This window comes from Tripterygium wilfordii, chromosome 13, assembly GCF_013401445.1.
Source record: "Tripterygium wilfordii isolate XIE 37 chromosome 13, ASM1340144v1, whole genome shotgun sequence".
NCBI classification, from domain to species: domain Eukaryota; kingdom Viridiplantae; phylum Streptophyta; class Magnoliopsida; order Celastrales; family Celastraceae; genus Tripterygium; species Tripterygium wilfordii.
Genome location: NC_052244.1, coordinates 15,965,946 through 15,989,606, shown reverse-complemented (window position 1 = coordinate 15,989,606; position 23,661 = coordinate 15,965,946). Strand labels below are relative to the sequence as shown.

The window sequence follows — 23,661 nt, the reverse complement described above, 5'->3', positions numbered from 1 at the left end:
GCCAGAATTTCCTTCTCGTTAAATGGGGTTAAGACTTAAGACCACCTATATCAAGGCGATAAGCAGATTAACATGGCCCATAATGAAACTACATCGGATGAATTATCTACAAAGGCATAAATTAATCATCAAGAGCACAAAAGAGTAAAAGCAAGAACCCTGCTTTCTTCAGCCTCATCCATCAGCCTTCATATTAAAACACTTCAAACAAGATCCTGAGGGTTACCAACAGCACAGACAGTAAGTAGATAACAAAATCTATACGCCAATGTTCTTGAGAACCATCAAGTAGCCATTGGTTGCTCCAACAAAAATAAGCAGTCAGACTACACTGTGAAAAGCAACTTCATGCATTGTTTATGTCACGGCGCGCAAAGGAAATGACAGGTATAATTACAAAAAAGAAGCTGCTAAAAATGCATTAATGATGAAACATGTCAATGCGATGAGCATGCATGTATTATACGTAGAGCAAATTGTTACGAGAAAAGAAGTTATTTGTTAGGTGTAAAATACACCTAGTTTTATGGGCTTAAAAGTATTATTTTTCTATGTTGATTAGTGCAAAATACTGCCCATATTGGTATTTTTATGAACAGGTACTGCTGGAGAATAAATTCATTACTGGATAGAATTTGTAACATGTTCGCAACCTGTGCGGCCGCAGATCGCGGGAATCAGACTTGTGTGATTGAGTTGCTGACGTGGCAAGAATAGATGGGCCAGTTTAGGGCTTGCTAAAGACTATATAAAGAGTGTTAAGCTGAGACAAAGAGGGGACTTTACTTTGCGCAGCCGAAGACCAAATATTGAAGAGAGGGTGTCGGCAGGAAGGAGGAGAAGCAACATCAAAGCTGGGCATATCAATTCTTCAGCAAATCTCTACTCTTCCATTGATTTGAACATTGTTGATGAGTATCTTTATGATTTTTATTATGATTATGTGTAGCTAAACTCTTTTCTAGCTAGGGTTTGGTGATTCTTCTACCATAAACCTTGTGCACAGATTTGATTGACAATCAGACTAAGTTTAATTCTTTGTTCTCTGGATTGATTGCTTATTTCCTATTTTTATGCGTGCCTGATCAACATCATAATTTTAGGAATTGTTAGTTAAACATATTCGGCTGACCATGACCCGGTGTTTGACGAAGTAACAAGAACTTGCGTAAGATCCAAGTTTTGGGAACATAGGACATAATTGATTGGGTAATAGACCATTATCCTAGATTGTGCAACTGTCGATTTCCTAGTGCTTATGCTTGTCTTAGGAAACTCTTAGGATAGACCAACCAAAACTCCTTTGATAAGAAAAGATCTTGCAACTGGACCAAAGTCAGGATCGTTGTTTAGGGAAATCTAATTGACTGCAGCTGGACCAAGGCCTTTCAATTGACATTGTTAAACTTTTAAATTGTGTGATTGCGTATTAATCTGTGTGCACAGGTGGAGGTAGTTGGCAAACCAAACCCAAGCTAGTTTTTCATCCATTGATATTTAGCTTAATTTTATTGCTAGATTAATATTAGAAGCGTCTGAATTTAATTTACACTATTGTTGGTAGTTATAGCTGGTAATTAATACAGTCCTCGTGGATTCGACCCCTTTCACTATTATACTGTCAGTTGGCACGTACACTTGCGATTGGGATAAACCCGTCGGTATTGAGTTGCAAGTATTTCTTGCAATAAAAAGTATCGAACAAGTTTTTGGCGCCGTTGCCGGGGACTGTTAAGTTTATTATCGGTTGTTTCTTAAGGCAATAGTGTGTATTTATTTATTTCTTTAGTTTCTTTTTACTACTGAAACTTACCTCAAAAAAAAAAAAAAAAAAAAAATTCGTGTGCAGATACAAAATTGTCTCTTAAGAGAAGCATGGCTGAAGATCCACTTAATCGGGCAATTCAAATTGCTAATTGTGCTGGGAATGTTGAGGGTAATGTGCGTATACCCATGATGAACAGATATATCCCGCAGAACATTGCCCAGCCATCATGTATTACATATCAACCTACAGGAGCAGCTAATATCAGCTTATCACCTCAATTGCTGAACTCTGTACCACATTATGAGGGGCGATTTGATGAAGATCCACATCAACATCTGAAGGATTTTACCGATCTTTGTCGAACTCAACACATGACAGGGATGTCTACTGATAATCTGAAACTGGTACTCTTCCCCTTCACTCTTAGAGGAGGAGCCAAGATGTGGTACAACTCTATTGCAGCAGGTACTATTGGCACATGGGAGCAGATGGCAACTAAGTTCTTAAGGGAATTTTTTCCAGCTCATAGAACCAAGCAGCTGGTGCGAGAAATTCAAAATTTTCAGCAAAAAGATGGTGATTTATTCTATGAGGCTTGGAAAGATTTCAAGAGCCGCCTAACTCGTTGCCCAACTCATAATCTACATAAGGATGATGTTGTGTTGCACTTCTATGAAGGGTTGAATGAAATTAATAGGATGAAGGTTGATTCAGCTTGTAACGGAGTGTTGATGCGGAAAAGTAGTGAGGAAGCGATGGAGCTATTCGAAGAATTGAGTGAAGACTCGCAACAATTTTCTACACGGTGTAGAAGCTCAATAAGGAAGCAAGGCATGTACGAAGTAAGTGCTGACACTATAGTACAAGCTGAGATGGGAAACATCAATCGAAAAATTGACATGATAGTTGAAGCCATGAAGGGAATGAACGTGAAAGCTTCGATGCCAACAAAGCCAGTTATTGTATGTGCTATTTGTTCAAATAATGACCATGTGACTGAAGCCTGTCCATTGATTTCTATGACGGACCAAGAACAAGCCAATTACTTGGGGCAAGGAAATTTTAACATGAGGAATCAAGCTTACCCATGGCGTAATCACCCAAATTTCTCATGGAGGAATGAACAAAATTTGACTGAACCAGCAGCTCCTGCACAGCAACCAGCAAAGAGGAGTGACTTGGAGACCACAATGATGCAATTCATGCAGCAAACAACTCAAGCCATTCAAAAGTTGGAGACCCAAGTGGGACAAATGGCTAAGGAGATGAGTGAAAGAAAGAAGGGAGAGTTACCTTCACAGCCCTTGAATAACCCAGCTGGGCAACTAGAACAATTGAAAGCTGTCACTACTCTCAGAAGTGGCAAGCAAATCAACAAGACAGAGCAACTGCAAACAGAGTCTACAAACTGCAGTAAAGCTACAGACAGGGTACAAACGGGCCGCAAAACTGCACCAGTGGCGATACAAGAATGGGAAAGAGATCCTCCACCTTTCCCGCAAAGGTTTGCCAAAAAGAAAACTGATTCTAAGGCAATAGATATTTTTGAGAATTTGCGTAAGGTTGAAATTAATATTCCATTGCTTGATGCTATTAAACAAATTCCATCTTATGCTAAATTTCTTAAAGAATGTTGTACTCAAAAGAGAAAATTTGCTGCACATGAAAAAATTGCTTTGAAAGAAGAAGTTAGTGTTGTGCTGTTAAATAAACTCCCACCAAAGCTTAAAGATCCTGGTAATTTTACCATACCATGTAAAGTGGGAAATCAATTTTTTGAAAAGGCATTGCTGGACCTAGGGGCCAGCATTAATTTGTTACCTTACTCTGTTTATGAAAAACTTGGGTTAGGAGAGCTTCAAGAGACTTCTATAACACTGCAACTAGCTGACCGTAGTGTCAAAATACCCAAGGGGATTTTAGAGGATGTCTTGGTAACTGTGAATGACTTGATCTTGCCTGCTGATTTTGTTGTGTTGGATATGGAGGATAGTCCTAGATCCTCATCTTTACCTATTATTCTTGGACGACCTTTTATGGTTACCGCTGACATGAATATTAGTGTGAGAAAGGGGACTGTAACTATGCAGGTGAATGACAAAGAATTGGAATTTCGTGTGTTTGATGCTCTCAAATCTCATGATGATCATAGTGATTGTTTAATAGTGATACTATACATGATCTTGAGAGTGAGGTGTTTCAGGTTACTAGTATTGATCCAGTTGAAGCAGTGGTGGCGTCTGGTTTGAATGAGAAAACAATTTCTGAAGGAATTTTGGAGAATGATGACCATATAGAGGAGGCCTTCCAAGCATTCCAGTTGGACCGACCTTATGGTGGTAAGACTACTCCTCCTTTTGAGCAACTGACGCTTACTAATACATCTTTTGTTCCCTCAACAGTTAAAGCTCTTGATTTGGAGCTGAAGGAGTTGTCTAGTCACTTGAAATACATCTATTTGGGTGAGAACAACACTGTACCGGTGATAGTAGCTGCGAATCTAAGTTTGGGGGAGGAAGAAAAGTTGATCCAAATTTTGAGGAAGCATAAGACAGTTCTTGGGTGGACCATCGCTGACATAAAGGGGATTAACACATCTAGGTGTATGCACCCGATTTTATTGGAGAATGATGCAAAGCCCACTGGAGGAGCACAAAGGCGATCGAATCTGCATCTGAAAGATGTTATCAAAGCTGGAGATAAGCGTCGCTTGCAACTAAACGAGCTTGAAGAATTGCAGCATGAAGCCTATGAGAATGCAAAGTTATATAAGGAGAGAGCCAAGAGGCACTCTGACAAGAAGCTTGTGCGGAAAAAATTTTCTGTTGGGCAGAAGGTGCTGGTGTACAACTCTCAGTTGAAACTTTTTCCGGGAAAGCCCAAATCAAAATGGCATGGCCCGTATGTGATACAAGCTGTGTTCCCTCGTGGTGCATTAGAGTTAAAACATCAAGATTCTGATCACACATTCAAGGTTAATGACCATCGAGTGAAGCCTTATTGGGAAAATGTACAAAGTATCGTGGATGAAGTGGTATATCTCCACTCAACTGATCTCTGACAGCGTTCAAGACTATGTCCGGCTGAAGACAATAAATTTAGCACTTCATGGGAGGTAACCCATGTGGAAGGGAAGCATAATTTTGACAACTTGAATCAGCTAAGTCTCTCTTCCTTTTCCTTCACTTAATTGTGTTAGTTGGTTTCGTCATTGTAAATTTTCTTTTTGTTCTTTCTTTTTAAACATTGAGGACAATGTCAAATCTGAGTTTGGGGGAGAGGGAATTTGCTTTTGCCGAAAATTTTTGAAAAAAAAAAAATTTTGAAATTGTTTTGAGAAGAGAATTGGCATACTTGTGCTTAATTGTTATGAAGTGCTTTTGAGACTGATGGTGTGATTATTTGCATGACCTTTTGCAATGAATGTCTGCTGAGTTTACATATTATTTGCAACACCACTTAGCTTGTGAGGAGCCTGCAGAAATTTTGTGTGCTATGAATTTGATGATTGTGTATAGCTAGAACTTGCATTAGACCATCTGAAGTACATACTATGTTTTTGTTCTTTGGAAGTGATGGAGGCATTCTTTGTAAATTTTGGCCTACCTTGAACCTTACTTTTACTCCCAGTCCTTTGATTGCATATTCTTCTCTTGTGATAAACTTTCCCATCTTTTTGATGTATTATGTCTGTGTCATATAAGTCACGAAAATAGAATTCCATCATGAGGCTATGGTTGAGGTGTTTTGAAGGTTATTGACAAGATGATGAGGAGTTTAAGTGTGGTGTTTGAAAGAAGCAGTTCTGAATATTAAAAGATGCGTATAATTGAGTTCTGGGGAATTTGCAACCTATTTGCGACCTAAGTGCTACCTGAAGCTCACACAAAAATTGGCGACTCAAATCTGAAGCAGCCAGTTAAAAAAAAAAAAAAAAAAAAAGGAGAGAGAGAGAGAGAAAAAGAGAGAGAAGCTGAAGTCTCTCAAGAAAACAAAATTCTAATAAGGTTTGCACGTGACTCAAGATCTATCTATGGATACTAGAAGTTGAAAGAGGAACAAGGAGGCAAAGCAGAGATTTGAGGCTCAACAGAGGGAGATGTTTGATTTGATTTGTGACGGGACCTTGCCCTGATTTTATTTGGTTGATATGATGATAATCTAACTAGTTTTGGTGATACTTTGACTTGTTAGTTTGGAGGAGTGGAAGCTCTTGTTATTCTATTATGTGGGTTGGGTAGATGGAGTTAGGATTAGTCTTATGATGGATGCCTATTTTTGAGACTTTGTGATATATGGCATGATCATCACATGTTTTGTTTGTTTGAACCATACCTTTATCTAGCCTATGCCATTCCTTGAAGCTTATCCTTGTTGCATTAAACTTAATTGTGATTGGATTATGATGACTTTAGTTTGAATCCAATTTATATTGATTTTGTGCATTTTTGAGCCTTCCTTAGCCAAGTTTCGTGCTCCCAATAAAGTCCTTCTGATTCAATGAATGAGAATTTTAGTGTGAAGTAAGGTTGGTGGACATGCAAACATATGGCTACAGGGTATGAATTCATAAGAGAGTAAACACCACCCTTATACACTAGAGTGAAAATTTTCTTCTACATATTATGTGTGTACCTTGGTGAGGGTGTGTGAGAATAATTGTGTAAACTAAAGTGGTTGTGAGCAGAGTTAGGGCTGCGCAGTTTTCTACTAGATGTCAATATTGCATTGCAATAATGAGAGAGTACTTGTAGTGTCAATTCTTGATTGAAGTTTTTCAACTGATGCTTAAATGATTTAAACTTTCTCGTGATTGATTGCTTGCTTGAGGACAAGCAAAGTTGAAGTTTGGGGGATTTTGTTAGGTGTAAAATACACCTAGTTTTATGGGCTTAAAAGTATTATTTTTCTATGTTGATTAGTGCAAAATACTACCCATATTGGTATTTTTATGAACAGGTACTGCTGGAGAATAAATTCATTACTGGATAGAATTTGTAACCTGTTCGCAACCTGTGCGGCCGCAGATCGCGGGAATCAGACTTGTGTGATTGAGTTGCTGACGTGGCAAGAATAGATGGGCCAGTTTAGGGCTTGCTAAAGACTATATAAAGAGTGTTAAGCTGAGACAAAGAGGGGATTTTACTTTGCGCAGCCGAAGACCAAATATTGAAGAGAGGGTGTCGGCAGGAAGGAGGAGAAGCAACATCAAAGCTGGGCATATCAATTCTTCAGCAAATCTCTACTCTTCCATTGATTTGAACATTGTTGATGAGTATCTTTATGATTTTTATTATGATTATGTGTAGCTAAACTCTTTTCTAGCTAGGGTTTGGTGATTCTTCTACCATAAACCTTGTGCACAGATTTGATTGACAATCAGACTAAGTTTAATTCTTTGTTCTCTGGATTGATTGCTTATTTCCTATTTTTATGCATGCCTGATCAACATCATAATTTTAGGAATTGTTAGTTAAACATATTCGGCTGACCATGACCCGGTGTTTGACGAAGTAACAAGAACTTGCGTAAGATCCAAGTTTTGGGAACATAGGACATAATTGATTGGGTAATAGACCATTATCCTAGATTGTGCAACTGTCGATTTCCTAGTGCTTATGCTTGTCTTAGGAAACTCTTAGGATAGACCAACCAAGACTCCTTTGATAAGAAAAGATCTTGCAACTGGACCAAAGTCAGGATCGTTGTTTAGGGAAATCTAATTGACTGCAGCTGGACCAAGACCTTTCAATTGACATTGTTAAACTTTTAAATTGTGTGATTGCGTATTAATCTGTGTGCACAGGTGGAGGTAGTTGGCAAACCAAACCCAAGTTAATTTTTCATCCATTGATATTTAGCTTAATTTTATTGCTAGATTAATATTAGAAGCGTCTGAATTTAATTTACACTATTGTTGATAGTTATAGCTGGTAATTAATACAGTACTCGTGGATTCGACCCCTTTCACTATTATACTGTCAGTTGGCACGTACACTTGCGATTGGGATAAACCCGTCGGTATTGAGTTGCAAGTATTTCTTGCAATAAAAAGTATCGAACATTATATACAGGACAATGCGATGAATTCCAATTTTGTACATTCGTCGGAGGCAGCTATTTACACTGATTGGAGTACCAAGTAGCTTACCTGGCAGCATAAAAAGATCCGCCCAACGTCTGGGCAATGTGATTGAAAACATAAGCTTTACTTTCATAACTTACAATGATAACCTTATTTGAAGCTTCCATGAGAAAAATTGATTTCACCATGAAAAGGGGTAAGAAACATCCGCAAATCAGAGTTATGAGCAGATCCATTTTCCAGGGTATTGCAGCAGATTACTTTCGAATCAAGAGTCAAGACAATAAATCAGCACCGGAGCCTGAAAAAAGTCATTTACCAGCCAGACACACTCATATTTGCCAACACAAACACCAGTTCTGAAGCTATCATCAGGTGTATGAAGCCATATGTAACTTGCTCCCTTTCTCACAGTTAATCTGCATGGACATATCTTCCGCCACACTTAGAGTAGAAACAGATACATGAAGAATTCCATCATTCTGCAAATTGGTGCTCTCTGCAACCATCTCGTCCATAGAAGAAGCTGGTTTAAGATTTTCCAACTTAAAATTTAATGAATTGGCATTGACAACAACACCGTTATTACAAGGCCGAGTTTCATTCTCAACAGAAGAATTTAAAGTTGACGAATTTCCAGTCTCTGCTGTGCTGTGAATCCTGTTAGAGAAAATATGGCCATTCTTGTCAGAAGCAAATCTGTTCCCCAGTTGAGAATCAGCAGGCAAAATACACTCAACTAATACTCAGATTCTAAGTTCCTGAGGAGTAGCAACATTACCATTTAATTCAGGTTCATCATCCATGTTGCCTTCATTACAATCCTGAGCATCATCTTCGACAGAAGAATTCAATGCTGGCTCGTTTTTCATCTCCAGAGCATGGGGACTCATATCTGAGAAAGTTTTATCTTCCGTGCTGGATGCATATATAGATGATTTGTCTCCTGATTTGGAATCAGCACATAAAGTCTCGTCAAGCAAAACTGGTATTGTTAGTTCATGAGATTTGGCAACATTAGCATGCAGTGCATGGCCATCCTCCGCATTATCTTTTTCACACGACTGAGCATTCTCTCCGTTGTGAGGAAGCAATACTTGCTGCCCTTTTATCTCTAGTGCACCAGGCCTGGGACTTGCATCAGAGATGACACCTTCCTTGTTGGAAGCAGATTCCGCCAACTTGTCTCCTGATTCAGAATCAGCACTTACAGCACCCTCTAGTGAAACTGGAATTCCACCTTCATAGGAAGCATCCATTGAACTACTTACCAAAGGAGTATCACTCAAGGAAACACTTTGACACTGCGAATCAGAGACCATAACAGTTGCACCACTCTCTTTAGAGGAGGGAGTACCAAATTTAATAGAAGAATTCAATATGGATTTATTTTCCATCTCTTCCATGTTGTAACTCATAACAGATATTGGGTGGCATTTCCCATCCAAAACAGATTCGGCTACCTTATCTCCTGATTCAGAATCAGTAAATGTCCCTTCAAGTGAAACTGGAATTTTAGGTTCATGAGAAGCATCCAGGGAATTACTCTTCTCAGAAGCATTGCTTAAGGAAACACCTGGGCCTTGAGAATCAGAATATGCAGCAGTCACTCTATCATTGATCACTTTGGCATCTCGCAAGTGACCATCGTCGCACTCAAGACTATCATGCCCAACAGAGGCATCCACATCAGATTTATTGTCAACAACAAACGGAATAAAATGCTTGCCTATGATCTCCATTTGCTTTGCACTTACTGAAAAAAGAATAGTGTCAAAAAACAGCTGATAAACATCTCTGAAAAAAAAAAGAGGAATTTGGGGGGGGGGGGGGGTTGGGGGTGAGGCGTGGGGTGCATATAATAAACCCGTACTTGAAACATCCTCTTCACTATTCTCTCGCTGGAGGAGCTTCTGCAACATGTCTATACCAGGGAAAACCAGCACATTCATGGACCTCAATTCTTGCTTAAGTGAGTCCTCAAGAGGAGTAAAACCAAAAACTCCCGTCCATGTATGTGTAAGCTCCGAAATTGCAGGGATAATCATTTTCTCAACTTTGAGAGAACGGAGAGCCTTGAAGTGGGAAGGACACAACAGAAACCCAAGGCCACATACAGTAAAAAAAAAAGGTCAATCAGAATTGACAGAAAAAATAGACACAAAACCCAACCTCGTAACTAGTTTCCCAATGACAATTCAAACAACTAAAAGACAAACGTTCTCAAATCTTACCGCTTCAATGGCGCAAAATAGGCGACGGCACATCCCTTGACGCCTATATATATGGCGTGTTCCAATAAATGGCATCTCCGTCAACTGAGTGCCGTGGAACCTAAACGAATAGTCAGAGGAAATTGTAAGAAGAATGTAATCAATGGCCAGGCTCAATCCACAAATGTGTGGACACAAACTCCGATATTAACCTCTCTCTAAAAGGAACTCCATGTTGGAACCTAAACAGTATTGAACATCATAAAACAAGAAATTTTGCTTGACCAACAGCATTCTGCTTCCATCAATTACAAACACAATTTTCAAGACACAAGGAAGTAATTGAACAAACTAAAGACTAAAGCAGCAAAAGGATAATCAAGGAATAAACAAAGAAAAATAGCTACTTATAACAATTAACAAGTACAATGTATAGCGGTACAGAGCTATCCCACCTTATGCAGGAAACATAATGTATCCACATTAAAAGCATATTTCCACACTCTGAAATACTTCACTTCTTACACCATTTCATGCTGATTGATAACCTTACGTGTTTTATTTGTTCCTTTTCTTCATACTTCAATTCCCTCCTTCAGAAACTCCATTCTAAACCATTTCAATGTGTAAATATATGACTGAAATTATTAGCATTATACCTGATAGTTGCAGCAGATATAATTTCATCACCCCTCTCCAGAATTGCAGTGTAGAATCCACCATAGTTCAGCCGGTTGAAATTCGACCTGTAAACAACAGAAAAAGCTGTCCAAATTACCAAAAAACGCAAGATTCTGGCACATAAAAAGTATAAAAATAATAGGGTTTCCACATTCATAATCAGAAGAGGAAACAGATAATTGCCGAAAAAGCAATAACATCTCTCTCCCAGACGCACACAATTGGAGAAGAACAAGTACATTTTACACATATCAATACTATTACAAGAGATTAATGTAGATCAATCCACACATATAAAAAAAAAACAGACCGCAAAATTCTCAAAAATTCAAGTACACCTACCTGTTAAATTAATTACATGTAGGAGAGCAGCGAGTGATAAGCTACTTGCAATGAGCAAGCCAAAACCTTGTCTTTGTTTCCAGCAATGATAACAAGGAACAAATATTTGATGTTTAATCTTAAAAGTAATTTTAGTTACCATTTTAAACTATTGAAATTTAGAACTAATGTTTAAACTATTAAATTTTTGAAACTTATTTTTACACTACTAAAATTTTGAAACTTAATAGTAATTGTAACTAAAATTTTGAAACTTATTAGTAATTGAATCATAGTTTACTTCATAAACTAACTATATTTAGTAATAACTAGTTGTACAAAAATCAAAACTATCAATTATCAGTTAACCACCAAGGCAGGGCCAGAAAGACACCCGCATGGTGTCCTCCATCTGAATAGCTGCGTGAGCCCTAGCAACTTTAAAGTATATGAGAACTAAATCGCAACTTTACTTTGCCCAACTTCCACTTGTGCCATAAATTATGAGAAATAATGACAAGCGTCAGATCAATGCATGTTAAGCGTAGGATTAAACAAAATAAATTTCTGATATAGACCAAGACAAAAAGATTATCACTTCATCACTCTGACAAAAGTGTAAGCTTCCTCCACCTAAGCTCAAGCCCCAGTAAATGCATGTTATATGCAAAACGCTACAGGAAAAGAAAAACATAAATAATGGGGAAAATTTTCATCAACGTATTAGTATGGGACTCACATAACCAATTCAAGCATGATATTCCCTTAGCTTCATGCATCTAAGGAACAGAACCAATTAACAAGGCTGGTCTTAAGACCACAGCCCATAATTGACAACCATGCAGTTAAAAATAATACCCCAAAATTTCCATACTGTTTCAACCACACACAAAAAAATCCTTACCCGCAGTTATAAAGAACATTATGCAGTAAATTGATTCCACTTCTCCGGTCAATAATGGGCAAAAAACATTCTTCCATAACTGTCAGTGCAACAGCTAGCTTGGAATTGCATTCCACTCTTTGAGGAAGCTCACGGGATGATGCATCTGAACCTGTATCCATTCTATGAATGAGTGACCATGAATATCCTTCTTCCAGTTCAACCCCAAGATACTTCTGGATCTGCTCAGAGAGCTGTAGAAGTGACAAGAATAGCAGTAATCACATTTCAGTATCACCACATGAAAGTTAGCTGGGAGAAAAAGGGGCGGGGAGTGAAAGTCTCAACAGATTGCAATCATCTGACAAGGCTGCACACAACCATAAAGCAGTCAAAAGAAGGAAAAAAATGAAATCTATTGAGATCCTTGGAAACAGTAAATACCTCTATGCATTTCTGCCCGCAAAAATAAGTAAACGAACTATTGGAATCGACAGAAAGAGGGATATCCAGTGTGCATGATTGGTGATCTACAAAAGACAAATCGTTTGATTTCAAACAAAATTCATCACAAGATTACAAGATATAAGAGAATGATAGTGTAAGAGCACATATAGCAAAATATAAATCTCAGGAAGAAAAAGAACAATACACTTCTTCTCGCAAAGAGTGCAGCTGAGAAGTGCATGAACACTTGAATCATTTTCTTGACCAATATCATCACTGCCTTTCCCACAAAATTTGCATGCACAATATGGACAGTACCAATCACCTGGGGGAAGCATCTGCAATGAGAATAAACAAACTAAACTGCGTGAACAAATTCTACATATGCATGGAGGTACTAAGAACCATTCAAAAGATTAAAACGGTCACCAATAAATCACATCATGACATTTTTTCTATTAATGGAATGAATGAAATATGAGGCACATTGAAAATGAGGGTCATAAATGATGATGGTCTATTAAATAGCAACAGACCAACCATTTTAGTATGCAAATCCATACATCAAATACAATGAATAGCCTTATTCACGAAAATCATTTGTACAAGGACCAAGTCAGTAAAAAGTCTTGTAAGGAGATTTGTATCAGTTGCGCTATCAAAGATTGTGTTAAGCATCTCCAACTTCTAAACAGTGTGATATTTAGCTAAGTTCAATGAACAATTTTCAATGTCTAACCATTGGTGTTTGAGGCACAAAGTTGACAAAACTTATAAGTTCAACTGGTCTGAATACATGCAAGGAGCAAAATTTCATGAGGCTATAATAATGTAAACTTACCTGAATATCTAAGCAGATCTGGTGAAATGTTGAAGGGCAGCCATCACAACAGATCAGATCCCCACCATCTCCGCAGAGGCCACAAGTATCATCATTTGGGTCATCACCATCAATGTCTACAGGGTTGAACCCAATCCGCTCAGACTTCTCTTGCTTAACCCATGCATCAATCTGACACTGCAGTAAGGACATTCCTGAGTCCAAGTATATGTTCTGAAATGGCTGGCGTAATTTGCTTCCAGCATGTATCTCAAACTTTGATACTGTGAGGATCTTACTACAACAACCACAATGGATACCATCTCTCGTAATCCACCCCTCCAGCATCACTTTTGTCCTTCTGCGGTTCTTATACTGTACCTTCTGGCTCAACTGCACACTTCCAATATCAATCAGCCAGGAAAGTAGTGTACGTTTTCCACTATATGGAATAAAACCATCAGTTTCTGAATTAAGCCCCTTGTTAGAATTTCTAATTCGCAAAGTGCATCTGCCAAGTTTTCTACTTTTTTGTCCTTGCAACTGATGAGAACTGGACTCAATGAATGGTATTTCAGCACCATCACAGAAGTGATGGCTTGAGGTTCGACCATTTTCACTCACTCTACTCTTTGAAGACTTACCACCGTGCTTTATAAAGGAGTTTAGTTTCTCTTCTTGGCTACCACTGTCCATGCTTTCCCCCTTGTGCCTGGCGCTTGCAGACTTTTTCACACAAACATCCTCTGCATTCTCGCTCTCGCTGCTTTCTTGTTGCTTCTTTTTCATTTCTTTCTCAATCTTCTTTCGAGTCTTCCTTGTCAATTGGCTGAGCACCTCTTCTGACAATGGGGTGAAAGAGGAACCATCACCAGTAGGTTTGGCCTCTTCGTCATCTTCGTTTAATTGATTTTGAAGTGCATCGTAAGCCTTGATAATGGACCAGTAAGCAGTTCCACTGGGATTAATATAAACTGCATCTAGGTAGTCTCTGTTCCTTCTAGGTCGATAATCTATCGTCCATCCAGCATTCAGAAGCATCGCCCTTATCTGTTCACGCAATTTTTGCTTTTCTGTCCCACTTCCACGCCTAACCTTTCCTGCTTCAACTTTTGAAGGAACGAGCTTACTGCATGGTGTTTTTTCACCTCCAGAAGTCAACCTCCTTGTAGAATAATGAGCTTCAACGCTTTTTGGTCCCATCTTCGGAGATGTATCACTGTCCTCCGAATCTGTGTCAGCACCCTTGTTGTATTTAGTCATTGCCGATTTCTTCATATTACAATATTCCACCTTCTTCGATCCCACCTTCAGGGACATATTGCTGGCTTCTGATTCTAAATGGGCACCTCTATCATTTTTAGTTGATAGTCTCCTTTTATAATTACGAGATTCAACATTCTTTGATACCAGCATTGGTGTCATATCATCATCCTTTAAATCCTGATGAATGACCCCATTCTTTGCTGCTAAAAATCTCTTCGTAGAATTACGAGCCTGCACATTCTTTGAGCTGGGCTTCAACGAGGTATCACTGTCCTCTGAACTTGAGTCATGTTCCTCAGTCTTTCTAGTTGAAAATGATTTTCGTGAATTTAACTGATTTTCTTGAGTCCTAATGAATGAACCAGGTTTCTCACGACTTCTCGATTCACTAGAATATGAGGGATGCGTCATAACATTCCTGTTTACGGTATCATTCGTCTTCGAACCCCTCCAGTTTCCCTCAGCTTCAAGTTGATCATAATTGCTCAGGGACCTACCAACCTTCTTGTTCTTGTTTACCATCACCTTCAAAACACCATTTTTTCCCTGGACCCTGATGGGTTCATCTGAATCACCCAAGTACTTATCATGTAATAAGGATGTAGGTCGCCGAGCTTCTTCCCTATCCATGGACAACCTAATCCTATCAACACGATCTCCTTGACTAAAGCCACTTGTCCTCTCATAATAACAATTTTTCCTCTTCTCAGAATATTGCCCGCTGGAACCTGTCATATATTCCCTCTGAATGCCACTTCGACCTATAGGCATTGACTCCAAAAACTTTCTGCCCCCAACTTCTGCTCCAACATCATTGAAACACTTCCTCCTCACACTCTCCACATCAATCCCATCATATTCATCAAACTCAAATACATCTAACCTATCATTCTTCCTTTCACTCTGCCCCTCACCATTCGTACCAATCTCGTTAAGCCTAGAATACTCCTCCCTGTCCCTCTTTCTACCAATTTGACTCTCCTCCAAAATACCTTTCTCAGAAACACTCAAACCATTACAGACCCGAATTGTTTCAGGGGCAACCCTTCTACGAGGAGGCACTAAAAGCTCATCACTAGACCCAGAACCGCTCAAAACCAACCTAGGCCTCTTCTTCTCCTTCTTCAACTGTAAACTCCTCCTGGAACCCGAGGCAACAGCACCGCCCACTCCATCACTACCCTTCTTTCTCACGATCAAACAACCGGAGGAGTTCCTATTCTTAACCACAATTCCCGGAGGATCGCCAGATCTCATACGCTCGTCCATGTACGCCAACACTACAACAAAAACCCCCAAATTTCCGAAATTCCTTTCAAATACATCACAAATTCACCAATAGAATCAAAAAGGAAGAAACAGAGTTTGAAAACTCAAAATCTCTCCCTCCCGACCTATCTAACCAAAAATTACCAGATCTCGTGCCACAGCTATTAAAAAAAAACCTCGACAGATACCAAAAGGTGTCGTATCGGTAAAATCCAGTAAAGAATATACCTGGCCGGGTAGCCCGTGACTTCTTGAAAGGCAATTCACCGGTTGTACAAATCACCGACCGACGCCGCAATTTCCCGGCGAAGAAACCAACAGACAGCGGCGATTATGGTATTGGACTGTATATAAACAAGAAAACCATTGTGCTCTGTTTTTATTATTTCCTTTAATTAATATTACCCTTTTTTTTTATTTTTTCTTCCTCCGTTAGTCCGTTTTACGTTTCTTTCCGTTAATTGGTTTTTTCCCCTCCAAATCGCAGTCCCGCGGTGGATTGGAAGAACGGTGGTAATGAAGCCATTTGGACTGGGTCCCAAGAGTCCATTGAACATGCTTGACGTGGCAAGATCAGACATGCAGGAAGCAGATTGGTCGCTTCTGTTATGGTTTTTACTGGGATATTGAGTTTCTAGGCCCAGTCCAAGAAGATAGCCCATGAAACATGGTCAAACACTCAAAACTTTTGCACTCCCAAAGCTCTTTGCCCAAATGAAATTTGAATGTCGGATATGCCAACATTGGATAGGCCCAATACAGCAAATTAGGAGCCCAAATACAGTGGTAACATTATTTAATTTATTTTAATAGCAACTGGTATAATGGGCCCAATCCATGAAGATAGCCCATCATTTGTACGCTGGCTCGAAAGGCCCAATTATCCATTGTCTTGCAGGTGCATCATTCGACATTTGTTCTGTGTCTAGATAGAATAGAATTGTTCTCTTTCTCGACTCGCTCTTAGACCTGCATTCTTTCTGATGAGGGCTCACAATTTAACATTGATTTTAGTTGAGGGCTTGAGCAAATTGATATGCAAAGTAAAAGGATTTATTCTGTCCGAAATATGATACATGGACTTGTTTGACACTTACTTTAAATAAATGGGTTTCTCAGACCTTATATATATCATGCCAATTGCCAAGTAAATATCACGTCATATATTTTTCCGTCACATGAACAATGATTTTAACGAAAACCTAATATAAGGGCTTACCATAACTCGATGAGTAACATAGAGAGACTTGTTTATATAGCTCGAAATATATATATATAGTACAAGTGTTTATTTGACGTTTTATTCGAAGTATAGAGGTTTTTTTAATTCTTATCTCATGTCACGTAATACCACACGTCCTTCTCATTTTATTAAAACGGAAGTCATGTCATAGATTCTTCGCCACATTAGCACGGATTTAACGAAAATTTGATATAAGTATATATGTAAATAATCAATACGCAAAGTAGACGAGTTTGTTTAGCGCAATATGTAATAGAGGGACTTGTTTTTTTTTTTTAAAAAAAACTATACCAACTTTTTCTGATCTTATCAGGACGTAATGAAGCAATATAAAAACGAGTACCCCAAATAGAGACTAGATGAACAGAATCAAGAAATTGGGGTTTGGACATATTGGGACCATCATCATTAACTTCCCAAGAACAAGGGGATGGGTGAAAATCCATCATCAACCCCCCCCCCCCCCCCAACAAGCACTTCGGACACTCACATTGTGTCTTCATAGCAACTCTTGCATGAGCAACAACACAATCTTTCCATTGTGACCCCAATGTCCCCCAATATTGAAAAACCACTATCACCTCACAAATATTCCACTAGACGAATGAATCCAAGCCTTTTGGATAATCTCCAAATTTGCTCAACACAAGGCTCACACCCTTTGGGAATCTCACAAGAAATCACACCCTTGTTCACTCAAGAATGATTTCACCAAACTCTCCTCACTATGTTTTTCGTCTCTCTAAAATCCTAAAAAGAAGCCCCAAACAAGTGTTTAGAATTAATAGAAAATCTGTTCCGATAACAACTTTAAGGGTATAACTCGGCCTACTGTCCGGACAGATGTTAGAAGATGTCCGGATGAATTCTCGACGAAGGCTGAGCTGTCCGGACAGATATGAAATCCTGTCGGGACAGCTTGTTGCAGACAGCTGTTTATCAGCACTCAGCATTTCCAAAACTACAGTTGGGTCCCACTGCCCACTGAATCCCCACCAAGATGTCCAAGATGGCATCAGAATTTGACACGTGGCAAAAGAAGCCAAAAACAGACATTAATGGCAGATAAAAGGAAGTCTTATTGCTACACCCTTGTTGTGGTTTTTATTATGGTGGGGTTGAAAGCACGTAATTTTTTAAATTTGTTTTTGTTGTTGGGAGAAGAGAGAGTGCATGTTGTGTGGGATATGCTGTGATAGGTGATTATTATGATGAGTGCGCCTGAGGCATATATATTGCACGCCCTCCATCTTTAACAAGCAAAAGAGACAATATATATACATATATATATATATATATGTATATGTATATATATATAGACACATATATATATATATCATATATATGTGTGTGTTTGTGTGTATATGATGATGATGGTTCCCACTGCACGCCTCTCCAACCCAGATTTGGTACTCGAAAACAATAAACCACAATTTTCGGCATCTGTCGATCACCCTCACAATATATGAAATAATCTGTTTTTTTTATAACCGATGAACCATTTAGTCCAGCATGATCTTCATGTGCATGCACGTCACATGACCCAAAACATATCTGCCATGCGTAAAATACAAATGTCAACTTTAATTTCAATTATTTAGTCATATCCAAGAACTTAACAAGAAGAGATACTTATATCAGGTGTAGTTTGTGAGAGATTCCGAATTGAAGTATCTCAAAGATTAGCAGGCATCAAAACGCTTGGGCGGATGGTCTCGCCAAATGGGCTGCGGCTAAGAATCTTTTCGACAGCATTCCCAGTCATTTTCTTCCGAGGTTGTAGTTATGGTTAAATACCAAAAATGACCCTCCTAACCATTGTTTTGGTCTATTTTCTTCTTTTGGTTAGTTATGTTTGTGTCTGACAAAAAAAGAGAGATATTTATATAAACTCAATAAAAATATTAGGACCTATATATATACACTATTTATATTCTTCGGCATGCACATGGAAAAGATTGTCACGTATGTGCATGGACATATACGATATATATATATATATATATTTTAAAAGAACTTATAGAAGACGACACACCGCTAAAACTACGCAACCTTTTTCCTTTTTTATTGAGTTGGGAAAATCGATGAGGATATTTGAGCTCTCATTTTCATATATAGCACACCCACTGCACATCGATAGATTTCCTCCAAACCTCCTTCCATACCTAAACCAAATCATAGTCCTTTTCGGTTCCTCTGCCACCCACTATATATATATATAGATAGATAGATAGATATTGGTGCAGTCACTACAATCTCTCCACATCTCTCTGCATTTGTGTACTTTTTCCCCCCTCTCTATAGCTCTATTGGGTTTGAAGTGTTTAGGAGAAATGGGTGAGATTTCTTGCACTAATGGGGTCAACAATTGGAGTGAAGCAAATGGCAAGGGCCATAGTAGTACACTAAATGGTTACAGGAAGAGTTGCTGGTATGAGGAAGAGATTGAAGAGAACTTGAGATGGTCTTTTGCTCTCAATAGGTATATATAATTCAATCTCACATGCCTCTATATTATATGATCTTTAATTTGTCCAAAATTAAATTGTGTTTTATTATTCTTTTAGACTAATAAGTGAAAAATACTTAGTAGTACTCCATTTTCTTTCTTTCCTTTATACATATATACTTTCCATATATTAAGTATATATGTATATGAATAGCCAAATAGGACAAATCTTGATGTACAAACTAGATATTACAGGATCAATCTGCAGAAACATTTCATACATAAAAAAAATAACAAAGTAATGTAGTTAGAGATCTAGGACGACGACCCGGTGTCGGACACTGTTAGGACGTATGCGGACACGGACCGACACGTGTCGAATTATTAAACAGGAAATCTTGGTCATAGAAAAGGTAGACAAGGTTTAATAAAATATCTTGCAGGTTCTAAGTATTTTATTACCAGAGGTCCAGAAGTTCAGCAACTTCATCATTTGATATAGTTTTGAGTCCACTTTTATGTCTTGGGTTGCAGTATATTGCATACAGGAGCTACAAGGTATCAGGACATTGCACTGTTGGATACAAAGCCCTTTGGAAAGGTATCTAATATTTAAAAATTTTGGGCATATTCAATTATATTTTGGAGTCCAAAAAAAAAAATTTGTAAGCATGTCAATGTCTTTCTGATAGGCTCTAGTCATTGATGGGAAGCTTCAAAGTGCTGAGTTTGATGAGTTTATCTACCATGAATCTCTGGTTCATCCAGCACTTCTTCATCATTCAAAGTACATTTCAGTTCACTATATATAATTCCCTTGTTATTTATCATTACCATGCCTGTCTTCGACTAACTTAGTTTTTTCATTTCTTTTAGTCCAAAAACCATATTTATAATGGGAGGAGGAGAAGGTTCCACTGCAAGAGAAATACTCAGACATAAGACAGTAGACAAGGTTGTCATGTGTGACATAGATGAGGTAGATTAATCTATATATATATATTCTTCTTCATTCAAAATAATTATAAAAAGAAGAAGGGAGGAACTCTAATAGTGAACAAATGTTTATATGAGCAGGAGGTGGTGGACTTCTGCAGGTCATACTTGGTTGTGAACAGAGAAGCTTTCTTTGACCCAAGACTACAACTTGTCATCAATGATGCCAGGTTCAATAAGATATCAATCCACAATCCTTACTATTATATAAATCGTCGTTGTTGTTGTTTTCATGATGGTGGTGGTTGAATTTGTCTGCAGGGCTGAACTAGAAAACAGAGAAGAATACTATGATGTGATAATAGGTGATCTTGCAGACCCAATAGAGGGAGGTCCATGCTACAAACTCTACACCAAATCATTCTATGAGTCCACCGTTAAGCCTAGACTCAGCCCAGGTGGCATCTTTGTTACACAGGTATCTCTCTCTGCTTGTACAGTCTTAATTTGTAGCACCCGACTCGAGAATTCATCAATTAATGTTATTTTCCAAATTTATAGGCAGGACCAGCTGGGATTTTCAGCCATACTGAGGTGTTTTCTTGCATCAACAATACTCTTAGGCAGGTTTTCAAATGTAAGTAAAGCTCTTTAGTTTGCTTTTATCAACTTCTTTGTCTTGGTGGGTTCTGGTTTTTCCTCTCATTCACTATGTTTTGGTGCAGATGTTGTGCCTTACTCAGCTCATATTCCTTCCTTTGCTGATACTTGGGGATGGGTCATGGTATATACATACAATATGACCATATCACAACTTCTTTTGGAGTTTATTTAGATATTGGTTTGCATGTAATGTTGTGTAAAAAATGACAGGCCTCAGACACCCCATTCACATCCAGTGCTGATGAATTAGACCTCAGAATGAAGAGAAGAGTCATGGGTGAGAACAAGTACTTTGATGGGAAGACTTTTACATCAGCCTCTACCTTGAGCAAAGCCGTTCGGAGCTCGTAAGGACAACCCCAATCAGTTCTCTAACTTTTTTTTTTTAGTAACCGAGAACAACTCAACAAACGTGTCCTTTGGATAGCCTACTAAGCCTATACTCGGGCTACTTCTCTAACTCATTAACTATTGGTGTCTTTGCAGATTGGAGAATGAGACTCATGTGTACACAGAGGGGACAGCTAAGTTCATATATGGATATGGGCATGCCAGTGCTTACAAACACAATCAAGCTTGATGCTGGAAAATAAGAAAGGAAAGCCCCTACCTCCAAAAAGGAAAAAAGGACCTCCTATGAAAGAAAATGAAACAGAATCTTGAAAAATTTTCTTCTGTTTTTTCAATGACCTTTTATGTATCAGATAGGCTTTTGTATTCAGTATTCTCTTCTCTCTTTGCTTGTGTAGTTTCCTGAGTGGTACAATATAATGCAAAATGTATTGGCCTGGGCCTTGGTTATGGTTTTACCAACTTTTACGTCTTAACACAAGAAAACTTTCATTACTGTAAATCTGTCATGACTGTATTTTGGACACTATCTAAGGCTCTAAGCATGGGTCCTTGGATCCGCCACGGCCCATTGTGCAATCGCGTAGCAAATGGACCATTTGCATGATAATGGGCTTTCTTAGCAGTACAATTTGTTAAACTACTCTGGCCCACTCGAAAAGGCCCATAAGAAGGCAGTGATTCGACCATTGCTATAGATCGCAATGATAAAATGAAGGGTAATCCAATTTTTGGTTAACGAAAAAGTTTATCAGATCTAACTCGATCATCGAATGTTCAAATATTTTAATTTGAAAATCTAAAGTTGAATATTGTTTTAACATATACACTCGGACAAAAGTTGAAATTGAATATTGTTTTAATATGTATACTCGGAAAATTGTCGAGATTCGGGAAAATCATTATAAGAAATGTGCTTGAACAATGAGAAATATGTCCGCCTATACATATTAGAATAATTTTCAACTTTTAATTCTCAAATTAGAATGTGTGATCATTCGATGACTGAGTTGGAAATTAAAAACTATTTCTCCGACTAAAAATTACATTAGCCGAGATAATGATAGGCACGGCCATATAAACAGAGTTTTTAACAATTTCTGATATAGCTTGTTTGAAAAAGAATTGAAAAGTACGACATAAACTTCAATAAATACTGACATACAAATTATATAAAGCATCACTCACAAGTCATAGACTTGTTTGCCAGTGAATTTAACCTCAATTGGGTTAATATTCTTTCCAATGGACCTCAAATTCAGACCCACACCTTCACGTCCAGGGTTCACCTTCTCTGGGTACACCCCATCTTTTGGGTGCAAGTACTGAACCTCTCCATTAGGGAAAACCCTATAAAACTGGTAATTAATCTTGTACTTAGACCTAAGCCTAGTACCCAAAGCCAAGCACTGCTCTTTCCTAGCCAATTTCAGCAGGTTCGGACCCTCCCTCATGATGGCTGCACCCCCGGTTGGCATTTCAAAGATCTGTTCTTTTGGTGACTCCCATGTGATCACATAAAACTCCTCCACTTGGGCTTTTCTCAAAAGCCCACCAGTGCTGCCAGCAAATATTGGGGATGGGGTGGTCGGGTCGAGTTCGGGTGGGGTGAACCCGACTGGAGCCTCTGCGGTTGGTGAATCGGTTTTCCCACCTGCTGCTGCTGCCCTGATTGTTGCGCGTTGTGGTGCGGCGAGCTTGAGAGTTTTGGGAGTAAAGGGTGTTGAAATTGAGGGTTGTTTCCATGGAAAGACTGATGGGGTGTTGTGGTTTGGGGTGGTGAAGGTTGTGGAGGTGAAGAGAGTGGCTTGGGTTGCCATGGCCATGGCTGCTTGATTGAGTTTGTGTGATCTGATGAGAATGTGTAATAGAGAAAGATGGTTCGGTTGGGAGTATGTGGTTTTGGAGGGGTGTGGTTGTGGATAAGGTGATATGGGTTGGACCAATTAGAATGTGTGACTTTGATACACATGCAAGACACATCAATCATAAATATACACAAATATACTCACTGCAGGATTCGAATCCCGCACATAAAAATCCATGAATAATTAGCTAGCTGAGTTGAACACCAGGTTTCACCCCTCTAAACCTTGACCACACGAGAACCCTTGATGCCAACAGAGACCCCTGAATTATTTTCTATGATGCTTGCTTCCACTCTTCCACCATGAAACCATTTTTAAACCCCAAGAAAAGTAATCTGTGAGTATATGAATTTCAAGTGTCAACATGCTTGGAATGGATGCAATGCTGTGATGTAAAA

At 38.7% G+C, this 23,661-nt stretch overlaps 3 protein-coding genes across 4 annotated transcripts; 1 reads left to right on the top strand and 2 right to left on the bottom strand.

Annotated features, from left to right (window-relative positions):
• Nucleotides 1-8,098: 8,098 nt before the first annotated feature.
• Nucleotides 8,099-16,123, bottom strand: LOC120011897. 2 transcript variants are annotated; one of them, XM_038863063.1, is made up of 10 exons: nucleotides 15,982-16,123; nucleotides 13,240-15,764; nucleotides 12,604-12,736; nucleotides 12,396-12,481; nucleotides 11,973-12,205; nucleotides 10,726-10,812; nucleotides 10,088-10,187; nucleotides 9,727-9,928; nucleotides 8,635-9,609; nucleotides 8,099-8,513 (listed from the first exon to the last, which is right to left on the bottom strand). In XM_038863063.1, exons 2-10 carry the CDS (start codon nucleotides 15,751-15,753, stop codon nucleotides 8,473-8,475), a joined length of 4,371 nt encoding a protein of 1,456 aa, XP_038718991.1. In that variant the 5' UTR covers nucleotides 15,754-15,764; nucleotides 15,982-16,123; the 3' UTR covers nucleotides 8,099-8,472. The 2 variants fall into 2 exon arrangements, with proteins under 2 accessions (XP_038718991.1, XP_038718990.1); XM_038863062.1 differs by having other exon boundaries at nucleotides 13,240-16,123.
• Nucleotides 16,124-19,152: 3,029 nt separating this feature from the next.
• Nucleotides 19,153-21,657, top strand: LOC120013613 (thermospermine synthase ACAULIS5-like). The gene is made up of 10 exons (XM_038865486.1): nucleotides 19,153-19,478; nucleotides 19,980-20,046; nucleotides 20,138-20,232; nucleotides 20,322-20,424; nucleotides 20,523-20,611; nucleotides 20,703-20,859; nucleotides 20,943-21,018; nucleotides 21,107-21,165; nucleotides 21,255-21,391; nucleotides 21,531-21,657. Exons 1-10 carry the CDS (start codon nucleotides 19,330-19,332, stop codon nucleotides 21,622-21,624), a joined length of 1,026 nt encoding a protein of 341 aa, XP_038721414.1. The 5' UTR covers nucleotides 19,153-19,329; the 3' UTR covers nucleotides 21,625-21,657.
• An 814-nt stretch (nucleotides 21,658-22,471) lies between these two features.
• Nucleotides 22,472-23,338, bottom strand: LOC120013469 (photosystem I reaction center subunit II, chloroplastic-like). The gene has a single exon (XM_038865294.1). It carries the CDS (start codon nucleotides 23,219-23,221, stop codon nucleotides 22,580-22,582), a length of 642 nt encoding a protein of 213 aa, XP_038721222.1. The 5' UTR covers nucleotides 23,222-23,338; the 3' UTR covers nucleotides 22,472-22,579.
• Between the last annotated feature and the right edge of the window lie 323 nt (nucleotides 23,339-23,661).

Coding starts and splice junctions, on each gene's coding strand:
- LOC120011897 (XM_038863062.1), bottom strand. CDS start 15,753: ATGGACGAGCGTATGAGATCTGGCGATCCTCCGGGAATTGTGGTTAAG. Junction 10,813..11,972: donor AATGTTCTTTATAACTGCGG/GTAAGGATTTTT, acceptor TGTTGTTTACAG/GTCGAATTTCAACCGGCTGA. Junction 9,610..9,726: donor TAGTGAAGAGGATGTTTCAA/GTACGGGTTTAT, acceptor TTCTTTTTTCAG/TAAGTGCAAAGCAAATGGAG.
- LOC120013613 (XM_038865486.1), top strand. CDS start 19,330: ATGGGTGAGATTTCTTGCACTAATGGGGTCAACAATTGGAGTGAAGCA. Junction 20,425..20,522: donor TCATGTGTGACATAGATGAG/GTAGATTAATCT, acceptor TTATATGAGCAG/GAGGTGGTGGACTTCTGCAG. Junction 20,612..20,702: donor CTTGTCATCAATGATGCCAG/GTTCAATAAGAT, acceptor ATTTGTCTGCAG/GGCTGAACTAGAAAACAGAG.
- LOC120013469 (XM_038865294.1), bottom strand. CDS start 23,221: ATGGCCATGGCAACCCAAGCCACTCTCTTCACCTCCACAACCTTCACC.